Here is an 18,607-nt window from a genome sequence, read left to right as displayed (position 1 = left end):
CCTTAGAGACAGGAGAACCCCCTGCACCCTAGAGAGAGAGAGAGAGAGGGGGCTCCCCACACCTTAGAGACAGGAGAACCCCCTGCACCCTAGAGAGAGAGAGAGAGAGGGGGCTCCCCACACCTTAGAGACAGGAGAACCCCCTGCACCCTAGAGAGAGAGAGAGAGAGAGAGGGGGCTCCCCACACCTTAGAGACAGGAGAACCCCCTGCACCCTAGAGAGAGAGAGAGAGAGAGGGGCTCCCCACACCTTAGAGACAGGAGAACCCCCTGCACCCTAGAGAGAGAGTGAGAGAGAGGGGCTCCCCACACCTTAGAGACAGGAGAACCCCCTGCACCCTAGAGAGAGAGAGAGAGAGAGAGGGGCTCCCCACACCTTAGAGACAGGAGAACCCCCTGCACCCTAGAGAGAGAGAGAGAGAGAGGGGCTCCCCACACCTTAGAGACAGGAGAACCCCCTGCACCCTAGAGAGAGAGTGAGAGAGAGGGGGCTCCCACACCTTAGAGACAGGAGAACCCCCTGCACCCTAGAGAGAGAGAGAGAGAGAGAGGGGGCTCCCCACACCTTAGAGACAGGAGAACCCCCTGCACCCTAGAGAGAGAGAGAGAGAGAGGGGCTCCCCACACCTTAGAGACAGGAGAACCCCCTGCACCCTAGAGAGAGAGAGAGAGAGAGGGGCTCCCCACACCTTAGAGACAGGAGAACCCCCTGCACCCTAGAGAGAGAGAGAGAGAGAGGGGGGCTCCCCACACCTTAGAGACAGGAGAACCCCCTGCACCCTAGAGAGGAGGGGCTCTCTGCACCACCCGAGTTTCTGTTCCCTGGGCACTCAGGGTAGCAGGGCTGCTGGCCCAGGGCCTCAGGGGCCTACCTGGCCGGGTGCCCGAGCCAGTCCTTGGGCTGCCCCTGGGGCACAAGCGTCCCCCGCGCCCTCAGGCTCCCCCCCCCCAGCCCCCCCCAGCCCCCTCAGCCCCCGCCCCCTTCCCCCTGGCTCTCAGCCCCCGCCCGTGCTCCAAAGGCCCCTCCGTCCGTCCCTCGTCCATTTGTCCGTCCCTCTGTCCGGCAGGCAAGATCACGCTGCGCGACCTCAAGCAGTGCCAGCTGGCCCACGTCTTCTTCGACACCTTCTTCAACATCGAGAAGTACTTGGACCACGAGCAGAAAGAGCAGGCCTCCCTGCTGCGGGTGAGTGGGCCCCGCCCCGCCCCACCCCGCTGCCTGCTGCCTGCTGCCCGCTGGCCTCTGACCCCTGCCTCCCTTCTCTCTGTCCCGCAGGAGGGCGAGGGCGAGGGCCCCGAGCCGTCCGACTGGGACAAGTACGCCGCTGAGGAGTACGACCTCCTGGTGGCCGAGGAGGCCGCGGGGGAGCCCTGGGATGACGGGTGAGCGCCGCCCCGGGCTGCGTGGGAGGGGACAGGGCCGGCCGTCCTGCGTGGTGGGACGCCTGGGGCTGACCTCCGGGCTGGGCCCTGAGGCCGGGGCACACCTGGAGCCCTGATGTCGGGTGCCCTGGTCGCCTCTCCTGACTTCAGGTGCGCACCGGGAGTGGAACACCCACCTGCCCCCGGCCTGGGTGAATCCCGGCTGTGCGTGTTGGCAGGGGACTGGACGGGGAGGCCGAGTCCAGTGTAGCCGGCCGGTCCTCTCCCTGGGCTGCCGCGGGCGGGGTGGACAGGTCAGAGGGCACCGGCTGTTTCCACCGGGACCCAGTTCACGGTCTGCTCGCCCCCCGGGTCTGGGTGACTGGCCTCCTGCCCGTCCTGGGGCCCAGCTGGGCCTGGGCATTGGAGCTCCAGAGGCCCCAGGTTCTCGCACACCCCGTTGGGGGCATGGCGGTGCGCTGGGCAGGGCCAGCCCAGGCCACTCTGCCAGCAACATGGGCTGCCCCCGGTGCCCCCTGCAGCCTGAGGCGCCACCTGAGGTCCCCTGGCACAAGGGTCCCTGGGCCTGGCTCAGCACCTCAGTGTGTGGGAGACTCAAGGCCCGGCCCTCCTGGCTGTCCAGGGCCATCTGTGGAGTCCCAGTCCCTGGGGCCACCTGGCTGGGCTCCAGGGCCACCAAGTGGCACCTGGATGAGGCACCAGCACTGCAGGGACTGCCCCCCATGAGTCTGTCTGTCCCCACGTGGTGTCTTTGCGTGTACCTCCCTGGTCACTCCTGACACTGGCAGGACGCAGTGACCCCACACGCTCATGGTGGCTGGGTCTTTAGTTCAGGGATCAGCTCAGCAACCCTTGGGGGCCGCCTCCCTGGTGTCCCCTGGCTCCCGCTGCAGAGACCCCCTGCGTTCCTGGGGTGGATGCTGGGGTCCTGTCTCTGCGATGGTCGCTGGGCATCCATGAGCCAGCGAATCCATCATCCTGGCAGGCCCAGTGCCGGTGTCCAGCCTGCGTCCTCCACCCTCAGGAGCGCTCCTGAGACCGGCCCTGTAAACCGCAGGCCCAGTCCTGTCCTGTGGGCCCTCTGCTTCCCAGGCTGTCTGTCCCCATGTCCCCCAGGTCACTGACCCCTTGGGTCCCTGCTCCCAATACTTCCCTGTCCCTTCCCTTTGTGGAGCAGCTGTGGCCAGTGACACGTCCTGTGTGTCTCCTGCCACCCTCCCCTCCGGACGCAGCCCGGTGCCCCCGAGCAGGTGGCTGTGCTCGGTGGGCTGCTGCCTCTTGGCTGTGGAAGTGCCGGTCAGCAGCTTCGGGTCACCCCCCTTTCAGGAAACCGTCTGGTACCTCGGGTCCTCTCTTCAGCTCCAAGGGACTGACCAGCTGACAAGCCCACTTGGGCCCTGGCAGTCGCCCTGCAGGGAACAGCCGCCTTAGGCTTTGGGGGCGACCTGAGGCCACCAGTTCCCACCCTGGGGGAGCTCCTGTGCCGAGGCCCCGGGGCGGGCTGCGGGCTGGATGTCCCCGGCTCCGTGCGCACCCCTTGGGAGCCTGGTGCTGACCCGGAACCCGCGGTCTCCAGCGGCGGGAACCTGGCCCCGGCGAGGGCGGCCCCCGAGGGGGAGAGGGCAGCCCGCCCGCGGTCCTCACCGCCGCTCCTTGCAGGTACGAGGGGGAGCTCAGCCCTGTGGACCAGAAGCTGAGCGCGCTGCGGTCCCCGCTGGCCCAGAGGCCCTTCTTCGAGGTGCCCACCCCGCTGGGCGACGTTGACCTGTACGAGTACGCGTGTGGCGACGACGACCTGCAGCCCTTGTGAGGCCCTCGCGGCCGGCCCCCAGCGGCCGGGTTTGTGTAACTGTCCTGTTGTGGACACCGAGTGCGTTTGTACGGAGTGATGATGTTTATTTATTCACCGCGGAGGTCGTCAAGGGTGATTGACGGCGCACGCACGTCCCCACCGCCCGAGGGACTGACGCTGTCCAGGAACTCCAGGCCGGGGTCAGCCGCGGTACGCCCGGGTGCGCACCCTGGACGGCGCCCCTTCCCCGCGCGCCGCGAACATTCCGCACGCACCGCGGGTGCGGTCACGCGCACACATGGGCGTGCAAAGACGACTTCATCTGCTGTGCAGTGCAGCTTACCATGTTGTACGCGGTCACGTTTGTATTTTTGAATAAAGAGTTTAAGGATTTTCAGCCCCTGCTGGGTGTGTTCAGCCGCCCAGGGTCGGCGCCTGGTCGGGGTCCTTCACAGGGCTGCAAAGCTCAGTGCTGCTGTTGCTGCTGGGGACAGCGCTGCCGCCGGGGCCAGTGGTACCCAGGACGTGTGGCCAGACCCTCCATGCCCAGCTGGCCTGCCAACCGAGGAGTCCACTCCAGGACCGCGGCCACAGCCTCTGCACCCGGGCAGCTGTGGAGGCCACTCGTGTTCTCACCGGTGGAGTGGGCGGTTCAGCCAGAAGACCCCCCAGAGGCAGGCTGGGAACACGCCCACAGAAGGATGGACATGACCTAACATCAGATTGATGTCAGGGGGTGGGGGCTCCCTTGGAACTCCCCGAGGGGACACAGGAATCCTGGAGGAGCCAGTGCCCCCAGCACCAGGCCAAGGTGTTGAAGGGAGCAGGGTCTGGCCGTCCACAGGGGAGCCGGCAGGAGGGCAGTGACCAGCTGCAGGTGCCTCCTGCAGGGCCTCCAGCCCATGCAGGGCCTCCACCCCATGCTCCTGAGGTCCCTGTGTCCAGCTGGGAGCCAAACCCCAGGGGTCTTGACCTGGGAAGCCCTTTACCTGTGCCCAAGTCTCACCCTCCCCCCCCCCAAGAGGGAGCCTGTCCCACCCATAGGGGCTTGAGTCAGGGACGCCAAGGAGAGCCAGCAACCAGGGCCTAGGCAGGAGATGGCAGAGACCCCCATGTCCCCACAAGCCTCACCTGCTGATGTCCCTGTGAACCCCATCCTCGCGTTCCGGTCCCCCGGACGTCGCCTGCACTTCTGGTCAGTACTGTTCCCCTCTGATGTCCTGGCTCCCTACCATGGCCTCCAGAAGGCCCAAACCTGGACTCCAGATGAGACGAGTACCATGTCACTGTCCTCCACCATGAAGGCTGTGTCCTCAGAGGACAGGAAGCCAGAGCCTGCATGGCTGGCTGGGCAGGGTCCTCCATGCCCCAGGCCACTGACCCAGACTCCTGGTACAGCACCCAGAGGGCCACACCTGCTAGAGCTCAGCAGCCCGGGTGCCTGGGGCCTCCTGGTCCCGGACAGCAGCAGGGAGTGTCCAGGTGCGCTTCTGTGATGGACAGCACCATCCCAGGAGCCCCCAGTGTCCGGGGCCATGTCTGCCAGCCTGGCTGCAGCAGGAACTTCCTGGTCCCTAGGACTGTGTGCCCAGTACTGCAGCCTGCAGCGGATTCAGAGATACAGGGATCCAATGCCGCCCAGTGCCTCTGCCACCCGGGAGTCCCTCCCCAGCAGTGGGCAGAGGGGCAGCTTCACGTGCAGACACCCCCTGGCCTCGGGGGGACAGGCTGCCCTGGTGGCCCAGAACACAGCATCACCCACACCACTCTGCAGAGGTCAGAGCCCCACCCCTGGGCATCACTCATGGTCCGTCCAGCCCAAGGTCACCAGTGTCCATTGTAACAGCCGACTCGGATGACACGGTGCTGTACCCTAAATGGGGTACTCCTCCCGGGGTTAGAGGTTTTCGGGGACCTTCAGTCTTGTAGAAATTGCTGCAGGCCTGGTGAGGGTCATCAGCCAACAGCTGACACCATACCCTGCTGCCCACCTGGAATTGCCCCTGGCCGTCCTGCCTTGGAATTTACCAGACAACAGACAGGACTCCAGAGCCCATGGGGAGCCCTTGACTGCAGGGGCTAAGAGAGGGCATGAGTGTGGGAGATGGGGCGCCCCCACCTCGTGCTGGGATCACACGCATGTGCCTTCGCGTCCAGCAGGATGGAGTGCTTAAGGCACCTAGTGCCGGCGTCCAGTGGCTCAGGATCACTTTCTGGACGCCAGCGCTCTAGAAACTAACGACAGTGGCTTCAAGACCTGAAACTGTGGGGATCACGGCTTGGAATGAAGTGACGACCAAGACCTCCCGCCAGGTGGCGCTCAGGTCCCCCGCCTGCTCCGCCCTCCGCTCAGACCCAGCTCTCGGGCGGCCAGCAGCTCTGGCTAATGCTCTGGTTCCTTGAAGCCCTCGCCACGGGTCGCAGGGCACCAGGAACCAGCAACTAGAGGACACCGACCGCGCAACATCGTCAACTCAAGCGTGTGTGCGAGGGACTCGGCCGGGAGCCCCAAGGCACCCCAGGTTCCCGGCGACGTCCCACACCATTCCTGGGTGGGTTTCCCATGGAGAGACCACATCTCTCCCCCGTTCGGCTCTCCACCTGCTGCTCATTCTCTGCTGTGACAGTTAACATCGAGTAACCCAGGAAGCCCAACCCCGGGTATTTCCTTAGGAGGGGACTTGGGTCTGAAGGACTGTGACAGCTCAGAATTAGGGGCCAGTGTGGACTGACGCCCGCTCTTTTCAGGGAGTCAATGGGGACGACCAGTGGGCACCGCGGAGCATACCACAGGCACCGCCCACTCTCGGGCCAGCCAGTCTCAGGGACCCACCAGCCCCATCCTGGTACCAGCTCCCACGCCCCCGGGTGACAACTCCCGACGCCAGAGCCGCGGTGCTTCCTGCAGAGGCTTAAAGCGCCTTTCAGCGGAAACTGCTGGGACGAGAGGAGGGAGGGAGAGAGGAGGAAAGGGGGCCACCAACAGTGCATTCCAACACCTGGGCTCTGGACAGCTGGATCCCACGGCCTGGTGGGGAGGGCGGCTCCTTTGGGACCAGGTGGACTTCGGTGTTTTCTAAATTCCAACTCCGTGGCCAGGCATCCCCTCTCGCTGGACGGATCTCCCAACTCAAATCCCGGGCCTTTAGGGCTGGACTCTGCCCCCACCCCCACCCCCGGCCGGACTTGAGGCCCTCAAGACGACGCTGGGACCCCCGGGCGGGTCTGGAGCCTCCAGCCGACCTCGGGACCCCTGGGAGGGACAGGAGCCCCCAGTGGACCTCGTGATCTCCGCGGAGGGACTCGAGTCCCCATCGCGGACCTCGGCACCCGCGGAGGGGGCGCGGTCCAGAGAGGCGGGGGAGCAGACCACGCAGGCCGCGCTGGGCCGGAAGCGAGCTCGGCTCTTTAACTGGCCCGGGCTCGGCCTCCCGGCCCGCCCCTCACGGGCACGTGACGCAGCGCGGCCAACCGGCAGCCCGTCAGAGAGCGACCCGACGCACGGCTCGGCCCTGGCCCCGCCCCTCCGCGTACGGCGCGGACGCGGTATGTGGGCCCTGCGGGCCGCCGTCCGCCCGGGGCTCCGGCTCTCCCGCGTAGGCCGCGGCCGCCTGGTTTCCAGGGCCGCACCGCCGCCGCCCGGCCCCGTGCGCGCGCTCGCCGCCACCGGCCGTGATGGCCCGGGGGGCCGGGAGGGGCCGGGGAGCGCTGAGCGGAGGAAAGCGAATGGTCGGACCACACACGCGGGAGAGGACGAGGAAGAGCCCGAAGATGAGGGAGAGGAGGAGGAGGAGGAGGAGTTGCTGAGGAGCGACCCTCTGCTGCCGGCCGGGACCCAGCGCGTGTGCTTGGTTCACCCTGAGGTCAAGTGGGGAGCCGGGAAGCCGCAGCTGACCAGAGGTGACCGGGACCCGGCGAGAACAGAGACAGCGTTCAGATGGCTGAGGCGCTGGGGGCGGAGTCTGCGAGGGGCAGGGACCCAGAGGAAGCGCTGATAGGATCGAGGTTCCGGGAAGGCGGAACCTGCGAGGGGCGGGAACACAGCGGAAGCCCTCATAGGGTGGAAGTGCCGGAGAGGCGGGGCCTCCGGGGGGCGGGGATCCAGGGGAAGCGCTCATAGGGTGGAAGTGCTGGAGAGGCGGGGCCTTAAAGGGGCGGATACGCAGGGGAAGAGATCATAGGATGGAGATGCCGGGGAGGCGGGGCCTCAGAAGGGCAAGTGACCTAAGGGAAGTGCTCCGCACGGGGCCTGTGAGGGGCGGGAACACAGTGCAGGCGCTCATAGGGTGGAGGTGCCGGGGAGGCGGGGTCTCAGAGGGGCGGGGATCCAGGGGAGCGCTCATAGGGTGGAGGTGCCGGGGAGGCGGGATCTCAGAGGGGCGGGGATCTAGGGGAGCGCTCATAGGGTGGAGGTGCCGGGGAGGCGGGGTCTCAGAGGGGCGGGGGGCGGGGACCGGGGAAGCGCTCCTAGGGCGGAGGGCCGGGGGCGGGGCCTCCAGAGGAGGAACCGAGGATGGAGCTGGAGGGGCACAGTCTTTGGGGGCGGGGACTCTGAGGGTCCGGCGGTGGTGCTGGAGCTCTGGCTTCTCTTGCAGCCCGACAGTGGACACTGCTAGCAGGTTTGGGGTCAGGGGAAGGTGAGAGACAGGTGATGTCACACCTGGTCCCCACACCCCTGAGGCACGAAGGTGTGCGACTGGAAAGGCCAGTGGCCGGCAGTGCCTTTTGTTGCTGGGTATTGCCAGAGGGAGCACACAGACCTGGGGAGTCTGCAAGGAGCTGGGCCCCAGGAAGGGTCTCAGGAGCACGTCCTGGGATCTCCCCACACGGGGCTGGCCACTGTAGCTGGGGACAGAGCTAGCCACACGGTCCTGGAGTCTTGTAGCAATTGGAATTTTCTCTCTCTGGGCACTGGGTTTCCAGAAGGTGGTGGGCACCAAACAGTGGGACCTTGAAGTTGTTTGGGGGGATTTTAGATATAATTCATGTATTAACTATTTTGAAGAGTGCAGTTCCCGACAGCCACCACCTCTGTAGGGTCCCAAACATTCTTATCACCCCAAAAGGAGACCCCATGCCCATGAGTCACTCCCCCACCCCAGCCCCTGGCAGCCTCCAGTCCCCTTCTCTGTCTGGGTTTCTCTGTTCTGGACATGTCCTGTAGATGGACTCCTGCAGCAGCTGGACCGCAGTGTCCAGCTCCCCGCGGTGTGCCCGTGCCAAGGCCCATCCCAGCTACAGCTCACGTCAGCACCTCGCGTTCTGCTTTTCATCCACCCTGGACGCTGGCCCAGAACAGCGCTGCTGTGACCGCGAGCTGGGTCCTGTGGGCGCACACCTGGGTGGCACACAGGTGCCTCAGCCTTTGGCCAGACCTCCTGGCAGGTGGCTGTGTGGAGACGCTGCACAGCTGGGTGGGGCGGGCTCCCTGCAGTGCTTCTGATGGGGCCGGGCTGGGGTCCCAGCGGGGATGGCGGCAGGAAGAGGTGCCACCAGAGTTTGGGATGGACAGAAGGTCCCCATAAGGTGGGGGCCAGGGCTGACCCCACGTGTCTGATCTGAGCCACCAAGAGAGTGAGCTGGGAAGACTGGAGACCCGGCCCCTCTGGGTGCAGAGGCTGGGGGACCCACTTATGGCCTCTGCTTAGCTGCCACTCGCCACCCTCGTCACTGAGTGTCCCTCTCCTTGGTGTCCTCGTGTACTCCAGTGCCGTGAGTGGTGAGGACTGGCGGATCTAACCCTAACCCCTGCGTAGGGCACAGCGTGTCCTGAGGGGACCCCCTGCTGTGGCTGAGGGCTCATCTGAGAGAATCTTCTATAAGGGGGGGGCACTCCTGGGCCTGGGGCCCAGGGGTGGTCCCCAGAGAGCTTGGCTGTTGTTACCTGAGAGGAATCAGCCTGTGAACAAGGAGCTGGGAGGGGCCCAACTGTCCGGGCAGCTTAGGTTACGAGTGTCCTAAGCTGCTTGACACTGCGTGGCAGGAACCCAGCTCCCCAGCCCTGGGGGGTGGAGGCTGGACCAGGGTCCCAGGCTGAGCTCCCTGCACAGGCTCCAGGGAGGCCAGGTGGCCCTGGGCTGGTGGCCCCTCACTGCAGGCTCTGCCTCCGTCTCCACGTGGCTCTTTGCTGTGAATCTCTGGCTCCAAATCTTCCTTTCCTTTATAAAGAGGCCTGACTAGGGTTCATGGTTTCATGCTGAGTATCCACTAATTACATCTAATTGCATAGCGGACCCTATTCTGAGTGTCCTGGTGGCCAGATAGCCCAGGGTTCTCCATTCAATAACCCTGACCCAGGCGGGGCTCGTCTCAGGGTCCTTCACCAATCACAACCTGCAAAGACCCTGTTGGCCAAGGAGGTCCCATTCTGAGGTTGCAGTGGGCATGGCTTTGGGGGACAGGATTCCACCTAGAGGCACCCAGGAAGGCAGGAGGACTGTGGGGCACCCTGACTGCAGACCCTCTGGGTGCCCTTCCCAAGCCCCAGGATGCACTGGGAGCTGCTCTCAGAGCACCCCTGTCCCTGGAGCTCAGTGTCACAGGTGTCCCTGCCTCTGTCCGCCCTCCTCCCGCCGTCTTGCTCACCAGGAAATGAGAGAAGCACCAGGAAGCGCCTGTGTTCAGCCCAGTGCCTTCTCCCAGGCTTCCTCAGCTCCCGGGGCAGCCCCGGGTCCTCCTGGACCCCCACTCACTGCCTGGGCCTGATGACCCACCCAGCCCCCTCTCAGGACGCTGCAGGAGCTCCGTCCACTCTCCCTGCCTCCCGGGTGGATACTGCCTTTCCAAGACCCTTCAGATCATCTGTCACATCATCCTGCACATGTCCTGAGCCCCTGGGGGACACTGTCTGGCAGGCCAGCAGGGGCAGCCAGTGGCCTCCATGAGTGTCACCCACCAGGCCAGCGCTGGCCCTGGGCCAGCTGGGAAAGAAGCTGTTTCTCGCCCACGGGGCTCACAGTCTGAGAGTTCAGGGCCCACCCAGGGTCTCTGCACCCAACTGGGCTGTCGGGCTGCCTCAGGGACATGCCACGGAGGCCATGCTGCACGTCCCAGGTCCCAGCTGCATCTTCCTGAGTGAACCCCACAGGGAGAGAGTGGCTGGTCCTGGTGACCTGTGGGGGCTGCGGTTTCCTTCCTGTGTCCCCCCACTGGTGCTGCACCTGGGGTCTCCCAGGAAGGAGCCCTGCTGCTCGGGAGTACACCCGGGCGCTGGGCGTCTTCTCGGACCGACTTCTCAGGGGTGGAGGGCAGGTGGACATGTCCTGGGTGGGTGTGGGCGGGCCTGCTCCCTATCCTGAGGGTGGCTCATCTGCTCCTACAGCTGAGTGGCAGGTGGCAGAAGCCCGGGCTCTGGTCCACACGCTGGCTGGCTGGTCTGTGGTGGAGACCATGGTGGTATCCACCAAAACGCCTGAGAGGAGGCTCATCTTTGGCAAAGGGAACTTTGAGCACCTGACAGGTGAGTCCCTTTGGGTGTGTCCCTCCTCTGTCTCTGCCAAGAGCATGCAGGCAGAGTCCTGCAAGGGCTGGCTCCCTGGGGCCCGGGAAGCAGCCGGGCAGGTCTCAGGCAGGAGGGGACAGCGGAGGAGGAGGTTGCAGGATGTCCCCCCAGGCCTGTGCTTGGGGCTCAGAGGGGTCACGGGTTGGATGAGTCACGTGGGGGTCCCCGGGGGCAGGTCGTGCCAGCAGATGGGGTAACCGCACCCGTGGCAGCTCCACGTGCCCTGGCAGCCCCAGCGCACCCTCCCTCCTACGCCTGCTCCATGGCACCACAGTCGGGGCCCTTGTGTACCTCTGTCCCGCTCAGTTCCAGAGCTCCCCACTCCTCCTGAACCCGAAAAGCCCGCTGAGGCTGGGCGGGTGGTCCTATTGAACCAGAGCCCCAGACACCTCTGAGATGCTGCTGTGCGTGCGTGGGTGGTGCGTGGGTGTCGCCTGTGCACCTCCAGATGGTCCGCTGCGACTTCTCCTGCAATGCACTTGGGAATTCGCGGAACCGTCCAGCCACTGTGCGTCCCACTGACACGCTGCCAGGTGGGTCTGAGCCACGACCCCGGAGCAGCGCTTCTGACAGGACCTTCTCTTGCCCTTAGAAAGAATTAGAGGGTCTCCAGAAATCACGTGCGTGTTCCTGAACGTGGAGAGGCTGTCCCCGCCCACCAAGGTACATCGGAGTGTCCCCACACGGGCGTTGAAAGCTTCGCTCTGCAGCACATGGCCAGGGTGTCTCGCGGATCCCTTCAGAGGCCAGCCGCAGTGGCGGGTCCCTCCGAACCCTCTCCCTGCCCATTTCTCCTTTCCAGAAAGAGCTGGAGACCGCCTGGGGCGTGCTGGTGTTCGACCGCTTCACCGTCGTTCTGCACATCTTCCGCTGCCACGCGCGCACCAAGGAGGCCCGGCTGCAGGTGGCGCTGGCCGAGATCCCCCTGCTCAGGTACCGCGGCACATCCCGGCCTGACTGCGGGGGTGGGGGGGTGGGCTCTGGATTTAGCTGGTTTGTCACACATGGGGGGGTGCCCCTCTAGATTTAGCTGGTTTGTCACACGGGCATCAAGAGAAGAGAAGCACATACAGCTCAGCTCCGGGGGGCGCTGTGCCTGCAGGCTCTCCATGTCCTCCCCCTAGGAGCCCCCAGGTGTGGAGCGCCACCCCGTGGCAGTGGGGGACCCACCACCCACGGAGAGGCCCCCTGCTCAGCGCTTCCCTCTCTGCGGTTAAAGCCCCTGCCGCTCTCTGGCTTTTCGGGAGGGACCCAGTGTCCGCAGCACGTAAGTGCGTCCTGTTTCCACACCAGGTCGAACCTGAAGAACGACCCGGCTGTCTCCCACCGAGGCGGCGGGGGCTCTCGGTACATCATGGGGTCCGGTAAGTCGTGGCCTGGGGCGGGGCATGTCAGCGCAGCCTCCCTCGGAAAGGGGAGGCAGCCCTGGGAGACCCCGGGGAGGCTCGCAGCGGGCCTGGTCTCACATCCGAGCAAAAGTTATCTTCATTTCTGTTGCTGTCTCAGAGCACCACAAATGGGACAATTGATAAGAACAGAGTCTGTCGCCAGGCGCGGTGGCACACACCTGTATTCCCAGGGGCTCGGGAGGATGCGGCAGGAGGATCGCGAACTCAAAGCCAGCCTCCGCAATGGCGAGGCCCTAAGCCACTCATGAGACCCTGTCTCTAAATAAAATCCAAAATAGGGCTGGGGGTGGGGCTCAGTGGTCGACTGCTCCTGAGTTCGATCCCGGGTACCCCCAGCCAACAACAACAACAACAAAAAGAATAGTCTGTCCGGCTTACTGTCCTGACGGCTGGAAGTCCAAGAACGAGGTGCCAACCAATGTCTGTTGGGGACCTGGTGCTGCATTGTGACGTGGCGGAGTATATCACGTGGCCAGTATGCAAGGGACAGCCTGCTTTTAATTAAACAAAGCCATTCCCTTGATAACGCGTTAACCCACGAACACCCCAATTCACAAACGGACACATGCATTCACCCCACTAATCTATGAAGGGACTCATCCACTCCCCCACTAACCCTAACCCCACAAATGGGTTAACCCACTAACCCACCGACTGGCTAGTTCACTGATCTATAAATGCACTAATCCACAAACGACGATCCCACTAATCCACTAATGGAGTGATCCAAAAATAGACTAACCCCCGACCACAAATAGATTAGCGCACTAACGCAGTGGGGACTAATGCGTGAGCACACAGTCCGCGAGTCCTTCTGTGGATTAATCCACTACTCCATGAATCGTGCACAGACTCCTCTGCTAATCCACGAATGGATTAGTCCGTTGTCCGCGTGGCCCATTCATCTCCCAGAGACCCCACCTCCGAACACAAGTAGCTACTGCGTTTGGCAGTTGGGTCTCCAGCACCTGAATGCTGGGGACACGTACAGCCTAGTCCAGGTCATAGTCGTCTCTGGGCTAACGTAACAATGACCCAGGATTGGGGGGCAGGGTAGGGACATGCGGGCCACGTTGACCCTATTGCATGTCATCCCAGGCTGTCCTCCGAGGCGCCCCTCAGCTGGTTCCCCCCGGGTAAAGGGAGCTGGCCGGTCCTGTGCAGAAAAGCTTTGGAGAAGCGCAGGGCTTTGCAGAAGTGGGTGGGCGGGGGCCCCTCTGAGAAGGCGCAGGCGCACTAGGCTCCTTCGCGACCCTGGCGCCTGCTCTTGCGCCTGCGCCTGACGCGCGCACCCTCCGATTTTGCAGGAGAGTCCTTCCTGCAGCTGCGGCAGCGCCTCCTGAGGGAGAAGGAGGTGAAGCTCCGGAGGGCCCTGGAGAGGCTGCGCAGGAAGAGGCAGCTCCTGCGGAGGCAGCGCGCCAAACGGGAGTTCCCGGTGGTCGCCGTGGTCGGGTACACGAACTGCGGTGAGGCGCCGCCCGCAGAGTGCGGCCTCGGCAGGGCAGGGCCCAGGCCCGGGTTCCGCTGCCGGCCCCGCAGCGAAGGCCAGAGACAGCTGCGGGCAGCTCTGCGGAGACCCGAGCAGGACGCAGGGTCTGGTTCCCCTGGTCGCTGCCCAGGAGAAACGCCCGCGGCCAGCCCGTCGTGTGCGCGCTGTGCACACGGGAGGAGTCCAGGTCCGCACCCCCGGGGCCTGGGGTCCTGCCTGAGACGAGGCAGCCAGTATGGCCCAGGTGCCCTCGAGGCAGGTCCAGGGACCAGCCCAGTGGGGAGGCTGGTCACCAGGGGCCATCACAAAGCCACCTTCAGACCCAGTTCCTACACCATCCTCAAGACACCACTGCACAGCGCCAGGCCCGTGTACACCACCGCACACCAGGTGCACGAACCAGGCCCGTGTACACCACCCCATACCATGTGCACAGAACCAGGTCCATCCACACCACCCTACACCAGGTGCACGAACCAGGTCTGTCTACACCATCCAACGCCACGTGCACAGAACCAGGCCCGTGTACACCACCCCATACCATGTGCACAGAACCAGGTCCATCCACACCACCCTACACCAGGTGCACGAACCAGGTCTGTCTACACCATCCAACGCCACGTGCACAGAACCAGGCCCGTGTACACCACCCCATACCATGTGCACAGAACCAGGTCCATCCACACCACCCTACACCAGGTGCACGAACCAGGTCTGTCTACACCATCCAACGCCACGTGCACAGAACCAGGCCCGTGTACACCACCCCATACCATGTGCACAGAACCAGGTCCATCCACACCACCCTACACCAGGTGCACGAACCAAGTCTGTCTACACCACCCCATACCAGGTGCAAGAATCAGGTTTGTCTACACCACCCCACACCAGGTACAAGAACCAGGTCCATCCACACCACCCTACACCAGGTGCAAGAACCAGGTCTGTCTACACCATCCAACGCCACGTGCACAGAACCAGGCCCGTGTACACCACCCCGCACCAGGTACACGAACCAGGTCTGTCTACACCACCCCATACTAGGTACAAGAACCAGGTCCGTCTACACCACCCCACACCATGTGCACAGAACCAGGTCCATCCACCCCACACCAGGTACAAGAACCAGGTCCGTCTACACCACCCCATACCAGGTACAAGAACCAGGTCTGTCTACACCACCCCATACCAGGTACAAGAACCAGGTCCGTCTACACCACCCTACACCATGTGCACAGAACCAGGTCCATCCACCCCACCCCAGGCTCGTCCACACCACCCACCCCACCATCTACACTCACCTCCACCTGCACCACCACCCCTCCTGGCTGCACGTGACCCAGGGCTAGTCTTGTACCTTCCCTCTCTGGCCACCAGGGTCCCTGAGGAGCTGGCACCAGGGCCTGGGTAAACTGGATCTTGCTGCCTCTGCCAGGGCCGGGTCTCAGGGGTGGACAGGGCCTGTGGCCAGGCCAGGCGGGGCTCCCTGGGACCTCCTGTGTGTGTCCTGTGCCTCCCCCAGGGAAAACCACACTGATCAGGGCCCTGACCGGTGACGAGGCCGCGCAGCCTCGGGACCAGCTGTTTGCCACACTGGACATCACGGCCCATGCAGGATCCCTGCCCTCGCGCATGACCGTCCTCTACATGGACACCATCGGCTTCCTCTCCCAGCTGCCCCATGGCCTGATCGAGTCCTTCTCTGCCACCCTGGAGGATGTGGCCCACTCGGTGAGTTGGGGTGGCCCTGTGGACAAGACCACCCCATAGACAGGCCCCTGGGGGCCAGGCCCCTTGGTAGGACATGATCCTCCAGCTCCAGCAGGACTCCCTGGGCCTCCTCAGGGGACAGAAACCACAGGAGTCCAGCTGCCCCAGCCCTGGAGGGCGGAGGCTGGACCAGGGGTCACAGGCTCCAGGGAGGCTCCTCCTGCCTCTCCAGCTCCTGGGGGGGGCCGGGCGCGGAGGTGAGCGGCCGAGCATCTGCAGGACGGGCAGTGTGACTGGGGGCACAGGCAGGAACTTCCCATGCAGACAGCCTCGCCGTCCAGCCCCGGCTGGGTGGACCTGTCCCCACCCGCGGGCCATGCTTCTCTCCTCCCGGAGAAGTTACAGAAGTCACAGTGACCTCAGGAGGCCCAGGCTGTGGCGTGGGGGCCAGGGCAGGGTGCCGGCCAGTCTCCACGGGCAGCTCCTCGTTCTGGGGCCCGGGAGGCCAGGCCAGCCACTGAGCGGCTGCTCTCCCTCCAAGGAGAGGGGGTGCTGGCGGGCGGTGGCAGGACCCAGGCACAGGAACTAGGAAGCCTGTGTCCACCTCGGACATGTCCTGGCCTCCAGCAGCCCTGTTCTGGGGTTCAGGGGGCCACTGCCACCTTCCTAGGTGTGGTGCCCTCGAGTCCCTCCTGGGCCGCCCACAGGCAGGTGAGCACGATCCCGGAGCCCCGTCCCCAGCCTGTTTTGTGTTTTATTAGAGACTGGGTCTCCTTGAGCTGCTTAGGGCCTCACCTTTACCCCCTGACCCTGTGGCCTGTCCACAGGCAGCTGGGGACGGCAGCCCCCAACCCTGTGGCCTCTCCACAGGAGGTGGGGACGGCAGCCCCCTGACAATGTGCCTGTCCACAGGAGGTGGGGACGGCAGCCCCCTGACCCTGTGGCCTGTCCACAGTCAGGTGGGGATGGCAGTCCCCTGACCCGTGGCCTCCCTGTCCACCAGGATGTCATTGTGCACGTGAGAGACGTCAGCCACCCCGAGACGGAGCTGCAGAAAGTCAGCGTCCTGTCTGCCCTGCAGGGCCTGGGCCTGCCCGCCCCTCTGCTGGACTCCGTGGTCGAAGTGCACAACAAGGTGGACCTGGTTCCGGGGTGAGTGGGCCGCGCTGCACCCGCAGGCTTCTCCTTCCCTGGACATCCCCAGGGGATGTGAACTATGGTGATCTGTGGCTTTCCCACGAGGGACAGGCGTGTCCATCTCCCAGCGCTGCTAAGGGCCATTGGCATGCGGCCTCCCGTGACATTGGTGGCGGTGGCCTTTCCTGTTGAAGTGACTTGGTCCCACGAGGAGCACCCAGGTGGGCCCCTTGGGTGGGACCTCACCTCTGCAGCTGCCCCAGGGCTGACAGGTTGCTGGCCTCTCTCAGGTACCGACCCCCAGACCCGAGCGCAGTGGCCGTGTCCGCCCTCCTGGGACAGGGGCTGGAGGAGCTCAGGGTGGGGCTGGAGGAGGCCGTGCTGAGGGCCACCGGGAGGCAGGTGCTCACCCTGCGCATCCAGCTGGCCGGGCCGCAGCTCAGGTGAGGGACCCAGACCCGGGTCCTGCCCCACTTTTAGCCGCCTCCGGGCACAGAAGGGTGGGTAGTGGGCGTGGAAGTCCATGCTGATGCATACACCAGGTGCTCAAGCTGTGCTCACTCAGGTTGCAGGGCTGCACGTCCTGTCCACCTCCAATGTGCCCGGGCCTGCGGCAGCCCTCTCCTGGGGGCGGAAGGAGCCGCTCCCACCACCACCTTCCGGGGCTGGGGAGCGCTGTGGGCAGTGGGGAAAGGTGGGCTGGACTTCAGAGACGGCCACGCCCTCACGGGCCTCTCTGCCCCCAGCTGGCTTTACAAGGAGGCCACGGTGCAGCAGGTGGACGTGCTGCCTGAGGCCGGGGCAGCCCACGTGAAGGTCATCATCAGCAACTCGGCCTATGGCAGGTTCCGGAAGCTCTTCCCAGGATGAACCTGCCCGCGCTGGGCACTGTGTGGCTTCCGAACTGGAAACAAGTGGCCGCGGCCTCGCCAGCTGCACCCCCACCCCGTCCACGGCTGAGCAGGGCTGGCGGTCGGCCCAGCCTGCACCCCTCCCGCAGCTGGTCAGCCTGTGGTGTCCCTGCTGCTATTAAAATCCATGTCAGGTGTGTCAACAGCGTCGCTGCTTGCTGGGGTGCTTGCTGGGGACAGTGGCCAATAGGGAGCAGGGCCGCTTCCGTGTCCAGCCGCGTGTTCGGACTCACAGCGGCCTTGTGATTGAAGGCCCTCATGCTGGAGGGGGAGGAGTCTGAGAAGGTGGGAGGAGTCTGTGGGAGGTGGGAGGAGCCTATGGGAGTGGAAGGAGGCAGCCTGAGGTGGGAGGAGGCTGTGAGAGGTGGGAGGAGCCTATGGGAGTGGAAGGCAGCCTGAGGGGAGTCTGTGAGAGGTGGGAGGAGCCTATGGGAGTGGAAGGAAGCCTGAGGCAGGAGGAGGCTGTGAGAGGTGGGAGGAGCCTATGGGAGTGGAAGGAGGCAGCCTGAGGTGGGAGGAGCCTATGGGAGTGGAAGGCAGCCTGAGGGGAGTCTGTGGGAGGTGGGAGGAGCCTATGGGAGTGGAAGGAAGCCTGAGGCGGGAGGAGGCTGTGAGAGGTGGGAGGAGCCTATGGGAGTGGAAGAAGGCAGCCTGAGGTAGGAGGAGGCTGTGAGGTGGGAGGAGCCTATGGGAGTGGAAGGCAGCCTGAGGGGAGTCTGTGACAGGTGGGAGGAGCCTATGGGAGTGGAAGGAGGCAGCCTGAGGCAGGAGGAGGCTGTGAGAGGTGGGAGGAGCCTATGGGAGTGGAAGGAGGCAGCCTGAGGTGGGAGGAGCCTATGGGAGTGGAAGGCAGCCTGAGGGGAGTCTGTGGGAGGTGGGAGGAGCCTATGGGAGTGGAAGGAAGCCTGAGGCGGGAGGAGGCTGTGAGAGGTGGGAGGAGCCTATGGGAGTGGAAGAAGGCAGCCTGAGGTAGGAGGAGGCTGTGAGGTGGGAGGAGCCTATGGGAGTGGAAGGCAGCCTGAGGGGAGTCTGTGACAGGTGGGAGGAGCCTATGGGAGTGGAAGGAGGCAGCCTGAGGTGGGAGGAGGCTGTGAGAGGTGGGAGGAGCCTATGGGAGTGGAAGGAGGCAGCCTGAGGTGGGAGGAGGCTGTGAGAGGTGGGAGGAGCCTATGGGAGTGGAAGGCAGCCTGAGGGGAGTCTGTGAGAGGTGGGAGGAGCCTATGGGAGTGGAAGGAAGCCTGAGGCAGGAGGAGGCTGTGAGAGGTGGGAGGAGCC

The 18,607-nt window shown here is 64.6% G+C and overlaps 2 protein-coding genes across 3 annotated transcripts; both read left to right on the top strand.

The window, feature by feature from the left end:
- Positions 1 to 952: 952 nt before the first annotated feature.
- On the top strand, positions 953 to 3,568 carry LOC308640429 (serine/threonine-protein phosphatase 2A regulatory subunit B'' subunit beta-like; the record flags this gene model as incomplete). The annotated part of the gene is made up of 3 exons (XM_081312350.1): positions 953 to 1,186; positions 1,277 to 1,383; positions 3,043 to 3,568. Coding segments are annotated over 3 exons (492 nt in total), but the record flags the coding sequence as incomplete, so codon positions are not given.
- Positions 3,569 to 6,700: 3,132 nt separating this feature from the next.
- GTPBP6 (GTP binding protein 6 (putative)) lies at positions 6,701 to 17,479 on the top strand. 2 transcript variants are annotated; one of them, XM_081312348.1, is made up of 10 exons: positions 6,701 to 7,075; positions 10,497 to 10,634; positions 11,269 to 11,339; positions 11,479 to 11,609; positions 11,970 to 12,040; positions 13,393 to 13,551; positions 15,097 to 15,305; positions 16,288 to 16,436; positions 16,712 to 16,864; positions 17,168 to 17,479. In XM_081312348.1, exons 1-10 carry the CDS (start codon positions 6,724 to 6,726, stop codon positions 17,289 to 17,291), a joined length of 1,557 nt encoding a protein of 518 aa, XP_081168474.1. In that variant the 5' UTR covers positions 6,701 to 6,723; the 3' UTR covers positions 17,292 to 17,479. The 2 variants fall into 2 exon arrangements, with proteins under 2 accessions (XP_081168474.1, XP_081168475.1); XM_081312349.1 differs by lacking the exon at positions 16,712 to 16,864.
- Positions 17,480 to 18,607: the final 1,128 nt, after the last annotated feature.

This window comes from Spermophilus citellus (assembly GCF_964194105.1).
Source record: "Spermophilus citellus genome assembly, contig: SCAFFOLD_444, whole genome shotgun sequence".
In the NCBI taxonomy this organism is placed as follows: domain Eukaryota; kingdom Metazoa; phylum Chordata; class Mammalia; order Rodentia; family Sciuridae; genus Spermophilus; species Spermophilus citellus.
The sequence above is the reverse complement of the archived record's forward strand: the minus strand, read 5'-3'. Positions and strand labels throughout refer to the sequence as shown.

Excerpts from the sequence above, each read along its gene's own strand:
- GTPBP6 (XM_081312348.1), top strand. The coding sequence starts at position 6,724 with ATGTGGGCCCTGCGGGCCGCCGTCCGCCCGGGGCTCCGGCTCTCCCGC. Across the intron at positions 11,340-11,478 it reads GGCTGTCCCCGCCCACCAAG|AAAGAGCTGGAGACCGCCTG; the intron begins GTACATCGGAGT and ends TCTCCTTTCCAG. Across the intron at positions 15,306-16,287 it reads TGGAGGATGTGGCCCACTCG|GATGTCATTGTGCACGTGAG; the intron begins GTGAGTTGGGGT and ends CCTGTCCACCAG.